This window comes from Pagrus pagrus, assembly GCF_965226575.1.
Source record: "Pagrus pagrus genome assembly, chromosome: 21".
In the NCBI taxonomy this organism is placed as follows: domain Eukaryota; kingdom Metazoa; phylum Chordata; class Actinopteri; order Spariformes; family Sparidae; genus Pagrus; species Pagrus pagrus.
Window position 1 is genome coordinate 7,122,595 of NC_140208.1, and position 19,139 is coordinate 7,141,733.

A 19,139-nucleotide genomic window follows, 5' to 3' on the forward strand; every position below is an offset into this window, starting at 1 on the left:
GGCCCAAAGACCTGAAAGCCATTTTTTTTAAATATTCATAGAAAATACAAATTGCGCCGGAATCCAACCAAACCGGCGAGCCTCATTTCCACCGGTGAGGAGGACATGCGTGATCGATTTCGAGTCAATCGGTCCAGCCAAATCCGTAGCCCTAAGCGTAACCCTAACCCTAACCCCAGCCTTAAGCCAGCCTCATGAAACATTGTCCCTCTCACTAAAATATTCACCAAAAATACAAATTCCACCCGAATCCAATGGGGACTGCTGTGTCTCATTCATATACAATAGAAATGTTCATATGACCTCTGGGGTCCTAACACTATTGAACAAAATGGCAGAGGTATTAATGAAAAATGGTGATTTTTCTTAAAAATATTCATGAAAAATAGATATTCCACTAAACTCCAATCAAAGCGGGTGTGTCTCATTCTACCAATATAGGAAGACATTTCTGCATTGATTTTGAGTCAATGGGTCAAAAGACCTGGAAGCTATTGAAAACAACGACAGAGGTATTGCTGTGAAAAAGAATTTTCCCTGGGAATAATAAAGTCTAAGTCTTGTTAACTGCGTAATTGTGTTTTAAAGAAGTGTAATATAAATAAATCCAGGCAGTTTATATTTTATATGTAGTATTAAAGCTATTAATAACTTGCATTTTGTAGGTAACTTTCCTCTTTGAGGAGGATGTCGAGGCCATAATCAAAGATGTATGATCTGATGGACACTGACTACAGAGATGAGGAGCCTTCTTACATTTGGTCCTCTCTGGTGCAGTGACCTGTTATCACCACTAGGTGTCACAGGTTTTCTTTATCTGGCAGTTAGGTAGTTACCAGATGTTGTGCAGGTTTCAAAGGGCCCTACACCCAAAGTAAACGCAGCATTAGCAAATGTTCAGCTTCCTCAGCAAATTCCATTTGCATTATTGACATTCAATTGAAGCTACATTGTGAAAACTTTCCAGACTTTGGCCCAATCCCAATACACACTCCTTTTCATCCCAGACCAACTCACCTAGAGTCTCCCACTTCATGTCATGAATTTTCTGGAAAAGAATTGTATTGAGACTTTATTTTATTTAACTTTTATATAATCTTGTAGCTCCAAAAACTTTTAGTTATGAATTATTGAAATGTGGCCCCCTGAACTATATTTCATCATTTGCCATTCTTTGTGTATTTGAAGCCTCACCAAATGCTTCTCTTTCACTGGATTGGGCTGAAATTTGTACTGATCATCCAGGAAACCCTTAAAATAAATAATTGTTACAGAATGTTAACAATAATTCGAATTTTTGAATGTACATTTATCCAAGGATTCTTTTAATGTCCTTGCTTATTCTTTGACTTGGGGGAAGAGACAAAGATAAGATCTTTGAGTGTTTTTGCTTCTTTCCATTTCAATATAAAATTATTAATTTTTGCAGGTGTTAAAATGGTCTTATTGTCATTAAATGACATACTTTCTGAGAGGTGTCTGTCGCAACACTGATAACATCACCCTTTTACTTTTCTTTCAACTTTTATCATTGTGTTATCAAGGTGCAAGTGTTATCCAACTCAGGCCATCAGGAGTACACCTGGGGGGTATTCCAGAAAGGAGGTTCAACAAACTCTGAGTCTAACCCTGAACTCTGAGTTGACTTACCCTGTGAAGTGAAACTCTGAGTTTTCAGTTCCAGAACAGCTGATCTGAGTTAGGTAAGTCGACTCTGAGTATGTTAACTCTGAGTTGAGCTCGTGCCTGACGACTAGTAAAAAGCCATCATCAAAGGAGCTCCGATACTGTGATTCACCATGGCAACGGGGGAAAACAGGAAGCAGACATTTTCTGGGGGAAAAAAAGTAACACAGCTGCGGCCGTAACAAAAATCACTGACAGAGTTTTAGATGCGGTCTTCTTTTCATTTTGAATGTAACATCACTTTATTTTATATTAGCCTTTGAGGAAGTGGTTGAATGTTGTTCAATGTTTTATTTTATTTTAGGCTATTTTAGGCTATTTTATTTCATTTAAATCGGCTGAAAATGAAATATAAAAACAGTCTCACGATGGCTCCTCACTTTGATTTTATTTCACATATTAAACAAAGTAAAAGTTTATTCAGTGAATATTTTAACTTGTAGTAGCCTTTACCACCAACAGATGCTGTTTAACACACATCTGTGTCCTAACATCCTGCTGAGTAGATGAACATGAAGTGGTGCTCACCTCCACCTCCACCACGTCCGCCAGAGGCAGAGGAGCTGGTCCTGAGTCAGGTCGCTGGGTGACCAGAGGATGAGGGCGTCACTCACCCCCAGGACCCAACATTAGAGGCAGACACACACTTACTGTCTACAGACTGAACTAGAAGTCATTTAATCTCCTACTCAATGCGGCGGCAAACTAGAAACACGGACTTTGAAACTACGTTGTTGGAAAAAATACAATAGGCTATAGGCCTATTGATGGTTACTTTTGTAGCTATCTGTGGGAAATAAAGAAAGCCAAATGAAATGTGAGTTATTTCTCTTTTTCTGGCTGTTGGAAGGTGATTGATTAACCTGCGAAGTGATTAAAGAGGATTGTTTAGACCTGAGAGCACATCAGCGATGACGTGTAGCCTGATATTCGCTGTGGAGAATATAAATGACGGACTGATGAGAAGCGGTCTACTGTTCGGTTCAGTCCTCGTCAGGGAGTGAGAGCTCATCTAAATGAATCTAAATTCTCCTCCTGGTGCAAAACTGAATTATTTCTGCTTCAACATGATCGGACTGAGAAGGAAAGGACAGCCGCTGTCAGACAGCTCCGTCAGACTCAGGGTTTCTTCAGGTGAACCTGCTAGTGAGCAGGTTAGGTTCACAGAGTAAGTTACCGCAGTAACAGACCCAGAGTTTAAGTTACCTCTCTTTCTGGAACTGAAGACTCAGAGTTTCTCTCATCTCAGGGTTAACAAACTCAGAGTTTTCACAAAACCCGCTTTCTGGAATACCCCCCAGGTTCACTACTTCAAAACTGCAGGGCAAAACTGCTGCAGAGCTTTACGTGGAGTGTGATGTTAAATGGAGTGCAGGTGTCATATGAGGCAGAAAATATACAATTGACACCGTTGGCTGATAATCACACAGCAGGTAGAGGAGTTGCTGTGGTAAACTTTATGATTATCTTTATCTAAGGGTTGTCACAGGACAATACCAGATGCTGTTGGTACCCGTGACATTTTGATTACTTGCTGCACTGAGTCAGTCAGTCTGCATGAGTTGCATGTGTTGTTTTTAGCGTAGAATTGAAATGGAGTAAAAAATAAACTGGCACTAAACCAGTCTGACTTTGAAAATCAAACTAATGCTACGGTTTACACAGAAGAGAATTACAAGTAGAGAATAACAATGGAAATATGCACCCAGTAAGCAACTTTAATTCATATGGATGACGCCCATCTTAAGCCTGGTTGACAGTTTTATTGCTCCATTCAAAGCTAATTTGTGGGACAAGTCTGGAGAACCGAGTGGACATTTTATGAGTGGAGTCTGTTAGAAACAATGTCCAGCTGTCTTTAATTTAGTACTTTTAGAAATCCCACGACTTGGATGAGAAAGAACCTTTACTGACAGTTTTTTGACCAAGGCACACATTTACAAAGTAAACAGCCATGTTTTTATTAAAAATACCTTAAAATCTTGACAGACATGTGTCAAGATTTTAAGGTATAAACACAAGAAAAGACAAAAACAAAATGCAAGGATTCAATACAAGATAATGTAAACTGCTGTGGGTCTGAACAACACACTAAGGCAATTAATTTTTCTCAAGAAATCCCGCAACTGACACGTTTCTATCCAGAGTGCACTTTCATGTGTGTTTTCAGACTACTTGGGTCTTTGTATCGCTTTCCACAAACATCACAACCAAATGGTTTATCTATTGAGTGGACTCTCATATGTCTGTCAAGATTTTTTTTTAGGCTGAATCTTTTCCCACAATCAACACAGCCAAATGGTCTCTCCCCTGTATGGACTCTCATGTGTGCCACAAGATGTGCCTGACACTGAAATATATTACCACAAACATCACAACTAAATGGTGTCTCACCTGTGTGGACTCGCATGTGCCGGTCAAGATTTTTCTTGAGGCTAAATGTTTTCCCACAGTCACCACAGTCAAATGGTTTCTCTCCTGTGTGGACTATCATGTGTGTTTTAAGATGTGCCTGACACTGAAATCTGTTACCACAAACATCACAACACAATGTCTCTCCTGTGTGGATTCGCATGTGTCTGTTGAAATTTTTCTTGAGGCTAAAGCTTTTTCCACATTCAACACAGACAAATGGTTTATCACCTGTGTGGACTGTCAGGTGTGTCTTTAGATGAGTCAACTGGTTAAATCTTTTCCCACATATATCACAACCAAATGGTTTCTCTCCTGTGTGGATTCTTACGTGGAGTGTCAGGTATTTCTTAAGGGTAAATCTTTTCCCACAATCATCACAAACAAATGGTTTTTCTCTCATTTGTGATCCACTTTCAGATTCAGAATCTGACAAAGGTTCTTGCCAATCATAACTGAGTTCAGTCTCAGAACAGTCTGAAGCCTCTTCCTCAGTATTTGCTTGTGGTTGACTATCTGGATCTCGGTTCCTGGCAGGTTCAGATCCTCCACATTCCTCTCCATTGGTTTCTGTTTTTATCTGTGTTTCTGAGCTGCTGACTGGAGGCTCCGCCTCTCTGTTGTCCTCAATTTGACTTTGAAGAAGCTGTGAAGACTGAGATTTCTCTTCATCATCTTCACTCTTGACAGTGACAGCAGTGAATGGGAACCTGGTGATATTATACTCCTTCAGCCCACAAAGCTGCTCTCCCTCCTGACTGGTCCAGAGTTCTTCCTGCTCTGCTTTTATGTGTAGGGGCTTTGGGTCCTCCTGGTCCAGGCTCGGGCTCCACTCAGGGGAAACCTCTTCTTTAATCACCAACAGCTGCTGGACACCTGCAGGGAACACTGAAACACACACAAAGAAATGTTGGCAGCTGTTTTCTAGGGAACTCCCTTCAGAAATGACAATATATACACTACTCACATGTGCAAGGATATGCAATGAAAGTCATATGAAATGTGTTGCATTATTTTGTGAGACCAAAAATATTCACAGTCAGCAGCTATTCTCTCTATAATGGAGTGGCCAGCACAGTCGGCAGATACATGAAAAAAAGAAATTCCACTAAAATCCAATAGAAAGAGATGTGTCTCATTTAACCAGTACAGGAAGACATTTCTGCATTGAATTTGAGCCACTGGGTCAAATGACCTGGAAGCTATTGAAAAAAAAAAGCCATTGTCTTACAAAAAAATGTTTTGCAAATAAATACATAACATACTACATGAATATTCTGTTTTTTTAATCATAATTTCCACCCATATCATCAAGTCAGCATGAATAAACATTATGTTTGTGTAAATCAAACAAACAATAGGGTAATTTATCGATGGTCCCTAAGTCAGCCTCCAGCGCAGCGCGATGTTCTGGGAGGCGAGCTAACCGTCCTCCTGCTGCCAACACTGGGTGACACTGAGGAAGAGACGCCGCTGGGTGTCTCCGGAGTGAATGTCTGTCCTCACCTCGGTAGCCCTCAGCACTGTCAGACATCCCGCAAACGTGCCGACTGTGTAAGAACCGTACAGTCCGGACACTTGGAGGCAGCCTGTGTCGCTCACCTCTGCACAACAAGGTGCTGTAGGAGATGTGGATGGCGGTGTACCTGAGCTGGAGGGTGAACTCTGTCGGAGTTGACTGTTGCTTGTAGTGAATGTGGCTTTGCCCGTTTTCGCGTCGGCTGCATCGTCTGTGTTCATGATGCAGACGCTGTGAAAACACTCGTCGATGTCGTTTGGTGTTGTAGTCCGGTTTTGAAGCGAAAATGTGTACCAGCAGATGAAGAAAAACAGAAAAGAAACAAAAGGTTTTCCTACCGATGACAGAAGTTTGTTTATTTAGTAGTCTAGTCGCAGGGGGCCGCCATCTTGGGTCTCGCTGCGTCTCGCGAGAGTTGCATTCACAGTGGTGCCAAATCTCGCGAGAGAAGCAAGCAAACAGGTCTATGGAAGCAAGCCCAGAAGAAGGCCACTTGATCAATTTATTCTGTTTAAAGTATGAATTTATTTCACATTTCATAAGAAAAGACACAGGATCTTGTAATTTTACATTTTTCTTTTTCAATCTACTGAAATTAAATAACCTGCTCAATAAGCAATGACGAATAAATGAGTTAATGAATGATCAAATGAAAGTAAAGAAGGTCCATATGATGAAATGAAGAATTTGTATCAGTGGACATTGGTGGGGGAATCTTTGCTGCCATATTGAAAAAGATCTGCATGATGTGCACATATTTCACACCAAACTTACAGTATCCGCAGAGTGTTGTCTCCCTCTTCAGGTTGAATCCAGTCCTTCCATACAATCTCTTTCTCCCACTTTTTGTTATATTTTTCTCATATTTCACCCACTTTGTCCCTGGCATTGTTAGTCAAGTAGCTTAAAAAATGTGCTATTTATTAATTATTTTTTCTGTTTTTCCTTTCAAATCTGCAATTTGATGTGCTTACTTTTATGAGGTTATTTTTATTTTATTTTCTTTACTCATGTTTCATTAGTGTGAAAGTTAAGTTACAAGCCCAGATTTGCACTATTTTACATTAGGAGATGCAGAAATGCTCAGAGAGATCAACAATGATGAACAAAGTGACACTAATAATAATGACAGCAGCAAAAAATAAAAGTATATTTGTCAAATGGAAATCCAAGGACACACCTTCAATAAAACAATGGTGAAGAGAACTATTCACATGTGGTCAAATCGCACCCCAGAAAAAACAATGTATAATGTTAAAGGGCAAACAATGACATTTCACAGAATATAGCTTGTTAACAATATACAGAAAATAGAGGGGCAGTTGGCACTAAAGAGAAATACACATTTCTCTTTAGAAGAAATTACGTAATTATTACGTAATTATTTATTCAAGCTGTTCGGTCTTGTAGGCCAACTTCCCTTCTCACTGTCTGACCCTCTCCGTGAAGACATTGTGACACGTGAGCAAATTAAATGCACCATACTGTTAAATCAGAGAAGATGAGGTGTGTGACGTGACATGGCAGTTTTGCTGTCTTCAGTGTCAAACATGTATAAATAAAAAATATATTTGTCAAAAACCTCCTCAATATTGTGCAGAAAACTATGCTTTATGTGAACATACTCAACATTAAACCAGTTCATCACTCATTTTTTCAGAATTTTCAACCAAACATAGCAAAACTCATATGGTGTGACTGTCCGACACTTGTTTCTCAAAGTAAGAACTTGAATAAAGCTAAGAAAAATAAATGCAAAAATTCTCAAAACAATACAGAAAAATAATACAGATGTCTATTTGTGGGCCTACTCTTTTCAAAGTCCAAGCATAATGTTTTGAGTCAGTTCTGATCAAAAAGATTTTGTCCCACAAATCAAAATCATATGGTGTGACACTATTTTGGGATATTTCAACGGGCAACTGTTTTGACACCCTTGGGAATGAGAGGTCCTTCTTCAGCAAGGTTGTTCAGTACTATTTATACCAGACCATGACAGGCTTCTGAGTTGAGTTATCATTTTTATGTTTTCAATAAATCAGATTTTGTTGGCACTCTGACAAAAGTCCCACTTCCGGATGTCTTTTGGTGTGGCACATTTTTCATAGAAATGCAAAAGAAATGTTATATTTTTTGTCATAATTACATGTAAATCTACGTTGCTTTGTTATAGCTAGCATCTTGTCAGCAAGTTAATGTGTAGCTACAAGACACAAGGTTGTGCTAAGTGCAGAAAACATAATATGGTGTGACACTTCATCATATGGTGTGACATGTCTGCCTGTCACGCCATATGATTTTGATTGTCACACCATATGATACGAATTGTAATTTCCTGCAGATACAACAATAAATAACAAAGTCCAATGTATGTTTTGTCCTTTTAAACATTTGTTTGCATCCATCATCACATAAAAGCTGTAATTATCCACAATAGATTGTGTTTAGTTTAGTTTAGTTTTATTCAGTGATACAGATTTCTAGTTTATCAGACAGACACAGCAGACCCCTTCACAGAAACCTTAGAATGCTGTTTAAGTCTAAACAATGTTTTGTCTTCGTCTTAAACCATACATTCCCTTTTCTTTTGTCAGCTTGAGGCAAATAATGACACCCTGCGAGGAGAGAGGAGTTGCTGAGGCAAAGAAAAGTAAACGACAACTGTGTTTCCATTCGCTGACCAATAGGAAGGTCTGAGGGAGGGTTTTAGAGGGTGCCTTCATTGTTGATTCAAAAGGCCTTGGGGCAGATTTCTTGAAGCCTGGCAATACATCATATCTAAAATATCATTGGACTAGAACACTGTAGGCAGTGCAACTAAGAGGAACGCAGTTATGAAATGCAGAGAATAACCCTAATTAATATTTCCTGCCATATGAGTGATCAGTACTCACCAATAGGTAGGTTAATACATGTTTTGCATTGACACATGGCGACATGATCATATGGTGTGACACTATATCATGTGGTGTGACATTCCAAATTGTGAAAATAACATACCGTTATTAATTATAAAACGTGAAAATGTTCATGGAATACATAGAAAATAGTATGAGCAAGAGTCACAAATATTTTTATAATTTTATAGCAAGGTTTGTCACAATAAATAGAAAATACGTTGAAAGACTTACGACATAGGTCTCACATTGAGCAATGATTTAGAAAATAATACACAAATTTAATTAATTTTCACAAAACTATAATGGATCACAGTTTAGTTATGATAAAGGACTTTGATAAAGTGAGTAACTTAAGAAAGGTATAATCTATTTTCATTTTATATACAATTATTTTCATGTCACACCATATGATGATTTTAGGCACTAATACAACAAATTGTCACATAAATTCTGATTCCAATTGAAAATCTAAAAACAACATATGTTTCTATAAAGATGAGAGTTTTTCTGGTGCATATGTCACTGACCCATATGCACTTGACTAACACTAACTAAGTTACTGGTCAGTCAGTGTGATCAGTGGGACATTGGTAAAAATGCTCTTGAGGTGGATTTATCTTCTGTAGCATTCATTACATATATGCACTTCTTAAAAAAAAAGGGGGGGGGGGGGGGGGGGGGGGGGGCACCACCTCCGTTGATGAATTAATGAATTGATTCATTAATTAGGTGGACAATTAATCACTACAAATGAATCAGTCATACATTTGAATTTTGTAAATTCTTATTACATTGACCACCAACTCTGTCATAAAAGAAAACACCAAATACAATGACTTATTTTAAGATCTTTATTCAACTAAGGAACAGCGTTGAAAAGGGAACACTAAGCATGTTTACATTGTAACAAGAAAGCGTGACTTTAGTAAAGTAGCCATTTCGGACAAAGTGAATGAAACAATATATGAATGTTATCCAAAACAATTGAAAAATGCAATATGCAAAATAACTCACTAATAAAAACAAAACTCCTTTCAGAATCAGCTCTCAGTATCAGTCTTTTTTTCAGTTCAGGGTTCATTCTAGAGCTTTGTTTAGCTCTCTGTAAGAGAATAAGTAATAGTAAAAGAACCACCAAAAAGGAATGAAGGGCCAAAAGCAAATGAGGAGACAAAAGAGAATGGGCTGTAAGAAGCATATCAGAGATATGACCGGCATGAGTTATACGTAATACAGTCCTGTGGCATGTTTCGGAAGAAAGAGAGCCATGGCGATCTTTTGTGGACAGCATTGACTAATAATTGGTTGCTTTATGCGAAGAGAGAACTGGCCTTCTAATTTAAAGGGGAACGATTTCATTGCTGTAGAATGATGAATAAAGGTTAAGAGCTTGCAAATTGGATGCTCATGCGTTCGTTTCGTATTACCAAAACTCATTAGATAACATAGTATGCTGTGAATTTGCAAAATTTGAAGCACGGTCTTCTTTTCATTGCATTTTAATGATTACGTTCTCAAACACACAAGTAACACACAACAACATTTTTACTCATTTTAATAGCCAATTCTAACAATTATACAAAACAGTCATTACTCCTGTTTGGTGGGATGAGGTGGGATTTCTTAGGTCTGTTCCATATCTTCACTGACATCCTTCATCCTTGAGGTCAGAGGTCACTGGGTTTGGGTGTGTGTCTGTGTGCACTCCAACCCAGGCACAGCAAGCCTTTAGATGAAAGCATCTTAATGTTATGAAAGAATTTATTTTCTTCTTATAATCCTTTATTTAGTCCACTATGCATGTGTATCTTCAGACTACTTTGGTCTTTATATCTTTCATCACAAACATCACATCTAAATGGTTTCTATCCTGAGTGGACTCTCATGTGTTTCTTGAGACTTTGCTGTTGTGTAAAACTTTTGCAACAAACACCACAACCATATGGTTTCTCTCCTGTGTGGACTCTCCGGTGTTTCCTGCGACTTTCCTGTAGCCTAAATCTTTTACGGCATAGATCACAACCATATGGTTTCTCTCCTGTGTGGACTGTCATGTGTTGCTTGAGAGTATACAATTGTCTAAATTTTTTACTGCACACATCACAAGTATATGTTTTTGCTTCTGTGTGCACTCGCATGTGTTTCTTAAGATTTCCAGGTTGTGAGCAGCTTTTACCACAAACATGACAAAAATATGGTTTCTCTTCTGTGTGTATTCTCATGTGTGACTTAAGCCGTGCCGGACCCTGAAATATTTTACCACAAACATTACAAACAAATGGTGTCTCTCCTGTGTGGACTCGCATGTGTTTGTCAAGAGCTTGCTTGAAGTTATATCTTTTCCCACATTCATCACAGGCAAATGGTTTTTCTCCTGTGTGGACTTTCATGTGTTTCCTAAGATGCACCGGCTTTTTAAATCTTATCCCACAAACAGGACAACAAAATGTTTTTTCTCCTGTGTGGACTCGCATGTGTCTTTTCAGATTTCCCTGTTCTGCAAATCTTTTATCACAATCAGCACAGCCAAATGGTCTCTCTCCTGTGTGGACTCTCATGTGGATGGTCACATGTTTCTTACGGGGAAATCTTTTCCCGCAAACATCACAACCAAATGGTTTTCCTTCATTGTGGACAAGCATGTGCCTTTTCAGGGTCTGCATAAGAGAAAATTTTGTTCCACACACATCACAGCCAAATTGTTTCTCTCTTGTATGGACTATCATGTGGGTCTTCACATATTTCTTTAGGGGGAATCTTTTCCCACAAACATCACAAGCAAATGGTTTCTCTCCTGTGTGGAGAATCGTATGTGCGTTGAGATCTCCCTTTTGTGTAAATCTTTTACCACAAACATCACAACCAAATGGTTTCTCTCCTGTGTGGAATCTCATGTGTTTCCTCAATTGACTAGGTGTTTCAAATCTTTTCCCACAATCATCACAACTAACTGATCTTTCTCCTGTTTCTACTCTGATGTGTGAATTTACGCTTTGTGTTTCTGTATAAGATTTCTTATTAACCAAACAGGTGGATGACCGCATGTGTCTCTGAAGAGACCACTTGCAGCGAAATCCTATCCTACACTCAAAGCAGCTAAACTTTTTTTTCCCAGCAGTACATCCTACATTACTTACAAGGGCTTCCTTATATTTCAGAGCATTTACACCTGGCTCTGGTAGCCAGGTGTTATCATCACTGTCTTCAGTTACAGATCCAGTATCTGACAAAAGTTTCCAATCAGAACTGACTTGTGTCTCAGAACAGTCTGAGGCCATTTTATCAGTATTTGATTGTGGATGACTATCTGGATCATGGTTCCCGGCAAGTTCAGATTTTCCACAGTCCTCTCCATCAGTTTCTGTTTTTATCTGTGTAACTGAGTTCTTGCCTGGAAGCTTTGTCTCTCTTTTAGTCTGAGGTTTCTTTTCATCATCTTCACTCTTCACAGTGACAGCAGTGAATGGGAACCTGGTGATATCAGCCTCCTCCAGCCCATCAAGCTGCTCTCCACCCTGACTGGTCCAGTGTTCCTCCTGTTCCTCTTTTATGTGTAGGGGCTCTGGGTCCTCCTGGTCCAGGCTGGGGCTCCACTCTGGGGGAACCTCTTCTTTAATCACCAACAGCTGCTGAACACCTACATGAAACCCTGAAAAGACACACATTTTTTCTTTGCTTGCATTTTTCTGTTTAACTACAGTGATTGTACACAGCATTGACAAAATGTGAACAGTGAGCTAGTCTTTACAAATGGTTTTAACCTCAGTTTCCTTTCAAATTTGCATCCTTGCATCCTCCAAATACATGAATCTAGCAAGTAAATTAACATTCCTTCAAATGATGCTCAATAAAAGGCCCTGTTAAGGAATTACTTTTTGTACACTAAAACCCTAGAGGGCTTTTAACTCAAAACGGAAGTGCTGGGCTTGTATTACAGTGTAATGCAGTAGCTTAAAGGAATAGTTCACTCTAAAACACAATTCGGTCATTATCGACTCACCCACATGCTGATGAGAAGTCCGGTGTAGTCTCTTATTCCTCAAAGTGCAGCTGGAGACCCGCGGTGCTTCCCTCCAGCAGGAGTAATCCATATAACGAGCATAGGTGGTGACCCAGAGGAAAATGTCCATAAAACTACACAAAAACTTTGTAATATTCCTCCATACTGCTCGTCCGCTGCAATCCAAGTGTCCTGAAGTGGCGACATCAAGAGTTTACTCGAAACAACGTCATTTAGTACATTTTTACAGCCTAAACAGTCACTATGCTATGTTTACACGGAGGCACGCTCTGCTCCAGCGACCGAGCGACACACAAACACAAGAGGGATCTGCCTGCACTGATTTGAAACTTTGACACTCACAGCAGGATGTAAATACCGTTGTGTATCTATCGCGAGTCTCGTTCATCTTGTATGGCGCGGCTCCCGTAGTGCAATCGGCTGTGAGGGAGACTCGCGGAGCGTGCCTCAGTGTAAACATAGCATAGTGACTGTTTAGGCTGTAAAAATGTACTAAATGACGTCGTTTCGGGTAAACTCTTGATGTTGCCACTTCAGGACACTTGGATTGCAGCGGATGAGCAATATGGAGGAATATTACAAAGTTTTTGCGTAGTTTTATTGACATTGTCCTCTGGGTTGCCACCTATGCTCGTTATATGGATTACTCCTGCTGGAAGGAAGAACCGCAGGTCTCCAGCTGCACTTTGAGGAATAAGAAACTACACCGGACTTCTCATCAGCATGTGGGTGAGTCGATAATGACCAAATTTTGTTTTAGAGTGAACTACTCCTTTAACACTAGAAGGGCCGGAACTTTTGGCCGCTAGATTTTAAACTCTATAATCTCTCATGTAAATACCCAATTGAGTGATGAATGCATTCATTGTGTCATGATATTTTTTTAAAAAACAAAATAACACCGAAATGTACATTTTAACAAGTTTAATTATACATTTATCAATATTCATATCATCACACATAGTAAACCGTAATTATTGCATATATTTACGCAAAATTTTAATAGATAAAACTCAGAACAAGAAAATCAACAATTAAAAGTATCTTATTTGACAATGAAACATTTTATTTTAACAATTAATATATAATAAAAAAATAATAATCGAAAAAGCTGGAAATTAGCTGATCTAAAACAAAAACAAAAAAAGAGCCAAGAAACAAGTTTAGGCAATAGAACAATAAAAGAACATACAACTATATAATACACATTTTATAAACTAATTACATTTAGTACTTTTAGGGACAATACCGTTGCGATCAATGGTCACAGTTTACGCAGATGACCTCCGCTCTCCTCGCACAATTGCCACACGCGGGCTTGTGGCATTTGCTGCAAGTGTCCGACGTTTTGTTCTGTTTGCAGTTCCTTCGGACCTGGCACTGCCTCCGTTTCTGTGTCTGCTGCTGCTGCGGTGGTTGCTTCCACTGCTGCCCACCTTGTGCCGACTGCCGTGCTGCCCCTTTCCCCTCCATGTATTCTGCCCTCAGCTCCTCTGCCAGTTGCTGCAGGAATGTCCTCCGGGCTATCCTACTGCTGGTGCACTCCTTGAATAAGATGTGGGCATTGATCCCAGCCAGGTCGAGGATGTTATAGAAGACTGCCACTGGCCATCTTCGCGTACCACCTTTGACAGAGTACGCTCTCGCCATCTGGTCCAGGTGGCCCACGCCGTACTTCGTATTGTTGTAGTACATCACAGAGTCTGGCTTTGCCTTCGCCCCACTAAAGGTGCCCACACCTGTGTGCATGGTGCTCAGTATGCAGACATTCTTCTTCGGCTTTCCCTGGTACACAGTCAGAGTCGCATCACCACACTTCAGCACCTTCGTGTTGAAAAGCTCCTCTTGCTGTTTCACGGAGGGGGGCAACTCCTGTTTTTGTTTGCCCATGGTGCCAACCAGGCTGGTCTTCTTTGCCTGTAAGGCGGTGGCCAGTTTTAGGGACGTGAAGAAATTGTTTGTGGTAATGTTTCTTCCCTTCCCCAGGAATGGCTCCGCCAGTCTCAGCACCACACTCTCTCCCACGAGCCAACCTGCATTCTGCGTCTCCTCCTTCCCCAGATACGGAGACCCGTTCACCATGTATTTTGAGTCGACATCTGCAGCCAACCAAAATTTGATGCCGAATTTACCGGGCTTATTCCCCATATATTGGGTGAACTTGCAGCGGGCCTTTGTGGGGAACAGCTGCTCATCAATCGTGATGTTGGCGCCGGGTTTGTAGCAGGCTACACTGTTCTGGATGAACCGGTCCCAAGTGGCCCGCACCAGGGCAAACTTGTCATCCTGCAGACGCACACGTCGGGTCTCCTTCCTATCAAAGCGCAGGAACCTCATTATGTCCCTGAAGCGATTTCTTGCCATCGTTTGTCTGAAAAATGGGATGCCCCATTTCTCAGACCACAGACTGTTGAGTTCGATGTTTTTGGCGCACTGTGCGCCACGGACATACAACAGCGCAATGAACGCTTTGAGTTCAGCCACTGTCAGGTCCCACGAGCTGTTGCCGTGGTCCCGACGAGCCTCAGCCACAGTGCAGTCCTTGATGTGCTTCAGCATACCATCATCAAACAAACACAGAAAGGCAGTGAGCGCATTCTCAACGTTGCGCTTTGCGTGTGCTGTTGGGCCAGCAGCTTCTGTCAGGACATTTTGGCTCTGCCTTCTCCCTGGACGTCCATCTGGCTGAAGGACTATCCACACCGTCCCATCCTTCCCCTTTTCCACAGCTGCCTCCGGCTGAGATGCCACCAACAGCGGGCTGAGCGCTCCAGTGGGCTCAAGAGCTGGTTTGGGGAGGCCTAGAACAAGAATAATAGCCTAATAATAATAGCCTTATGATAATAATAATAATAATAATAATAGTAATAATATGAGCAGCAGAATAAGTGAATAGCCCAGGCTATAACAGAGCGGAGCTCACCTTGAGTGTTGTACGCCGTAGCCGCCGGGGAAAGCCGTCTCTTTTTCCTCGGTACAGACTCTGAGTCACTCTCTGAGGAGGTGTTCTCATGTACCCAGGAAAGATCGCTTTCATTTCCGAGCTCTGATGGATCCCCTCCATCAGAATCACCACTGTCCAAGTTATGAAACATCTTTAGGGCTTCGGCAGTATTCAAATTCCTCTTCATCCCTTCCTTTTTGGACATGTTGTGAAGGCTCGACTCCATCGCAGACATATCAATAACAACTAATCAATAAAAAAAGGGTACAACTATATTAACTAACTTACAAGTAAATTCGCAAAGAAGCACAGCTGGAGACCGCTGACAAAGTTGGAGACAAGAGAGACAATGAAAGCAGCAAACTGCGCGAAAAATGTAACAATGAAACCCCGCAAAATGACATGCAGTCAATCTGACCGCTTATTGCCGAAATAGGTAAAACATATTTTCTTTGTCTTTTGTGTAATTTATATAAAAAACTATTTTAAATTAAAATACAGACACTTTTAGGAAAAGTCAGGTAACAGGAGTATTGCATTTTTTCATGCACATATAAATTTGAAAACGGTCAAAATGACGGCCTTGGCCATTCTAGTGTTAACGTGGCAAATGGGGGCAGCAGATCAAAATCAGGCTCCGTACTGCAGGCTACAAAAACAGTGTGTAACATGAGCTGATGTATAACCTGGTAAATGTGTTTTTATATTAACTGAGTGAAAAATAATAGTTACATTAATCAAAAAAATTATCGTTAGGTGCAGCCCTAGAGCAGACACCCCATGGAGAGATCAACACCATTGATGACAAGCAGTAAATTGGGAGGTAGACTTTACATGTTTTTACTACAATTTGCTTCAACATTCCATCCTTTATTCCAGCAGCCAACTGGAGGCTCTTCCTTTCTTTTCTACTCACTTTGCCTTGGGTGAAGTTGTGAAGTTGGAGGTTTCTCTTCATCATCTTCACTCTTCATAGTGACAGCAGTAAATGGGTACATGGTGATATCAGCCTCCTCCAGTCCATTAACCTGCTTGCCCTCCTGACTGGTCCAGAGTTCCTCCTGTTCCTCTTTTATGTGTAGGGGCTTTGAGTCCTCCTGGTCCAGACTGGGGCTCCACTCTGGGGAAACCTCTTCTTTAATCACCAACAGCTGCTGAACACCTACATGAAACCCCGAAACACACGTAAAAAATGATTACTATTTTCTTGGAATTTAATGGAAAAAAGTAGGAAATTAATAAAAACGGTCACATCAATAACTTAATTAATTCAAATATCAAAAGGTGGAGTTCCCTTAAGAAATGTTATGATACAGGACTAGAACGTGTGTAATTATATTGATGCTGCACACCATTGATGACAAGCAGTAAATTGGGAGGTAGACTTTACATGTTTTTACGACAATTTGCTTCACCATTCCATCCTTTATAGCAGCAGCCGACTGGAGGCTCTTCCTTTCTGTTCTACTTACTTTGCCTTGGGTGAAGTTGTGAAGTCGGAGGTTTCTCTTCATCATCTTCACTCTTCACAGTGACAGTGGTGAACGGGTCCTCCAGTCCATTAACCTGCTTGCCCTCCTGACTGGTCCAGAGTTCCTCCTGTTCCTCTTTTATGTGTAGGGGCTTTGAGTCCTCCTGGTCCAGACTGGGGCTCCACTCTGGGGAAACCTCTTCTTTAATCACCAACAGCTGCTGAACACCTACATGAAACCCTGAAACACACGTAAAAAATGGTTACTATTTTCTTGGAATTTAATGGAAAAAAGTAGGAAATTAATAAAAACGGTCACATCAATAACTTAATTAATTCAAATATCAAAAGGTGGAGTTCCCTTAAGAAATTTTATAATACAAGACTAGAACGTGTGTAATTATATTGATGCTGCACACCATTGATGACAAGCAGTAAATTGGGAGGTAGACTTTACATGTTTTTATGACAATTTGCTTCACCATTCCATCCTTTATACCAGCAGCCGACTGGAGGCTCTTCCTTTCTGTTCTACTTACTTTGCCTTGGGTTAGGTTGTGAAGTCGGAGGTTTCTCTTCATCATCTTCACTCTTCACAGTGACAGTGGTGAACGGGTCCTCCAGTCCATTAACCTGCTTGCCCTCCTGACTGGTCAAGAGTTCCTCCTGTTCCTCTTTTATGTGTAGGGGCTTTGAGTCCTCCTGGTCCAGACTGGGGCTCCACTCTGGGGAAACCTCTTCTTTAATCACCAACAGCTGCTGGACACCTGCAGGGAACACTGAAACACACACAAAAAATGTCTGCAGCTATTTTCTATGAAATGAATTACTAAAAATTGAAACTCATTAAGAGTTAACTTTGTGTTTATGAGAGCAGTCTAGCAGCTGCTTGTCAGCACAAACGTCAGCTCATCATTCCTGGACACTGATCTGATGTTTTAGGAGCCCTAAAAGGGAGATGTTTGGAAATGCTAGTGGCCCTCTTCTCGTTTGAAAACTCAAGGGCCGTTTGGCCCTTTCAAAAAGAAAACAACAGCAGACATCAGCCTCCAAGACTTGTGTTTCATGCAACATAGATAATCAATTACGAGTGCTGCTCGTAGTAATAGGTGTTTTGCAGTTAAGTTCTGCATTTTATAATGTTACTACTAGTTATCAGCCTCACGTGGAGCCCCATTGTTTGGCTGGTGAGGCCAAGAGGAACCAGGGACAGTTGGGATGATCTTTATCTATGAAATCCTGACGAATGGTGAGAAAACTTTCAAATGTCTTGTTTGGCTCAGGTCAAGCTTAGTACAAGATGTCTTCGTGTAGAAGGAGAAAGGAGGACACATGGAGGTATCACACATGTTGTATTACACTAGTAATGAGGGAAGACTGGAAAACTGTTGGTTTATTTTCATGAATCCATTTTTTAAAGTTTGCGGGTGTATTATAGCTTTGGTTAGCTTGTGTGTTTTTTCACGTTACTCAGCATTTGCCTCATTGGCTAAATTCCTATCTGTTAGCATTTAGCAGTGCAGCTAGATAGAGTGGTATTGTAAACTAGTCAAGTAATAATAGGTTAAAGAGGGCTGGTGGTTCTGGTGTACAGCAAATACAATTCAAATACAGTTAAAGAGTAGAGAGATGTGTGTAATCTGTAAGCAAGTCTGTATTTCAATAAACTAAGCGAAGCGAAATCTGCAGCCCTCTTGAAGCTGAGTTAGGAGCTCTTTGGACTGAATGAATTGTCTGTTTGGACAGTCCGCGACTCTGGACATCTGGAGGCAGCCTATGTCGTTTACCTCTGTACAACATGGTGGTGTAGGAGATGTGGACGGCGGTGTACCTGAGCTGGAGGGTGAACTCTGTCGGAGTATGTTGTTGCTTGCTTTATCCGTTTTCGCGCCGATTGTATTGTCCTTTTTCATGGTGCAGATTCTGTGAAAACACTCGTGGGTGGATTGTTCCGGGTGGTCCAGTTCGTTTGGTGTTGTATTCCGGTTTTAGGGTGAAAAGATGGAAAACCGCAGACGAGGAAACAGAAAAGAAAAAACAAGACTGTCTGTCCGAGGAAGTTTGTATACTTTGTAGTTAGTAGTAGGGGGCCGCCATCTTGTATCTCGCGCCGCCTCGTGAGAGTTGGGTTCACAGTGGCACGTTGTTGTCAGATCTCGCGAGAGAAACAAGCGTACTAAAAGTTG

At 40.7% G+C, this 19,139-nt stretch overlaps 2 protein-coding genes across 5 annotated transcripts; both read right to left on the reverse strand.

Moving 5' to 3' along the window:
* Positions 1–3,351: 3,351 nt before the first annotated feature.
* On the reverse strand, positions 3,352–6,044 carry LOC311250481 (uncharacterized protein). 2 transcript variants are annotated; one of them, XM_084342186.1, is made up of 2 exons: positions 5,605–5,713; positions 3,352–4,986 (listed from the first exon to the last, which is right to left on the reverse strand). In XM_084342186.1, exons 1-2 carry the CDS (start codon positions 5,630–5,632, stop codon positions 3,824–3,826), a joined length of 1,191 nt encoding a protein of 396 aa, XP_084198312.1. In that variant the 5' UTR covers positions 5,633–5,713; the 3' UTR covers positions 3,352–3,823. The 2 variants fall into 2 exon arrangements, with proteins under 2 accessions (XP_084198312.1, XP_084198311.1); XM_084342185.1 differs by lacking the exon at positions 5,605–5,713 and adding an exon at positions 5,745–6,044 and having other exon boundaries at positions 3,353–4,986.
* Positions 6,045–10,055: 4,011 nt separating this feature from the next.
* Positions 10,056–19,070, reverse strand: LOC311250477 (uncharacterized protein). Of its 3 annotated transcripts, XM_084342175.1 has the most exons (7): positions 18,785–19,070; positions 17,493–17,732; positions 16,955–17,194; positions 16,399–16,644; positions 15,462–15,728; positions 13,788–15,339; positions 12,075–12,154 (listed from the first exon to the last, which is right to left on the reverse strand). In XM_084342175.1, exons 1-6 carry the CDS (start codon positions 18,864–18,866, stop codon positions 13,796–13,798), a joined length of 2,619 nt encoding a protein of 872 aa, XP_084198301.1. In that variant the 5' UTR covers positions 18,867–19,070; the 3' UTR covers positions 12,075–12,154; positions 13,788–13,795. The 3 variants fall into 3 exon arrangements, with proteins under 3 accessions (XP_084198303.1, XP_084198302.1, XP_084198301.1); XM_084342177.1 differs by lacking the exons at positions 13,788–15,339; positions 15,462–15,728 and having other exon boundaries at positions 10,056–12,154; positions 18,785–19,054; XM_084342176.1 differs by lacking the exons at positions 13,788–15,339; positions 15,462–15,728 and having other exon boundaries at positions 10,056–12,166; positions 18,785–19,054.
* Between the last annotated feature and the right edge of the window lie 69 nt (positions 19,071–19,139).

Coding starts and splice junctions, on each gene's coding strand:
- LOC311250481 (XM_084342185.1), bottom strand. CDS start 5,838: ATGAACACAGACGATGCAGCCGACGCGAAAACGGGCAAAGCCACATTC. Junction 4,987..5,744: donor GAGTTCACCCTCCAGCTCAG/GTACACCGCCAT, acceptor TGTGTGTTTCAG/TGTTCCCTGCAGGTGTCCAG.
- LOC311250477 (XM_084342175.1), bottom strand. CDS start 18,866: ATGAAAAAGGACAATACAATCGGCGCGAAAACGGATAAAGCAAGCAAC. Junction 17,195..17,492: donor ACAACCTAACCCAAGGCAAA/GTAAGTAGAACA, acceptor CGTGTGTTTCAG/GGTTTCATGTAGGTGTTCAG. Junction 15,729..16,398: donor ACAACTTCACCCAAGGCAAA/GTGAGTAGAAAA, acceptor TTTATTGATTAG/TTGTTATTGATATGTCTGCG.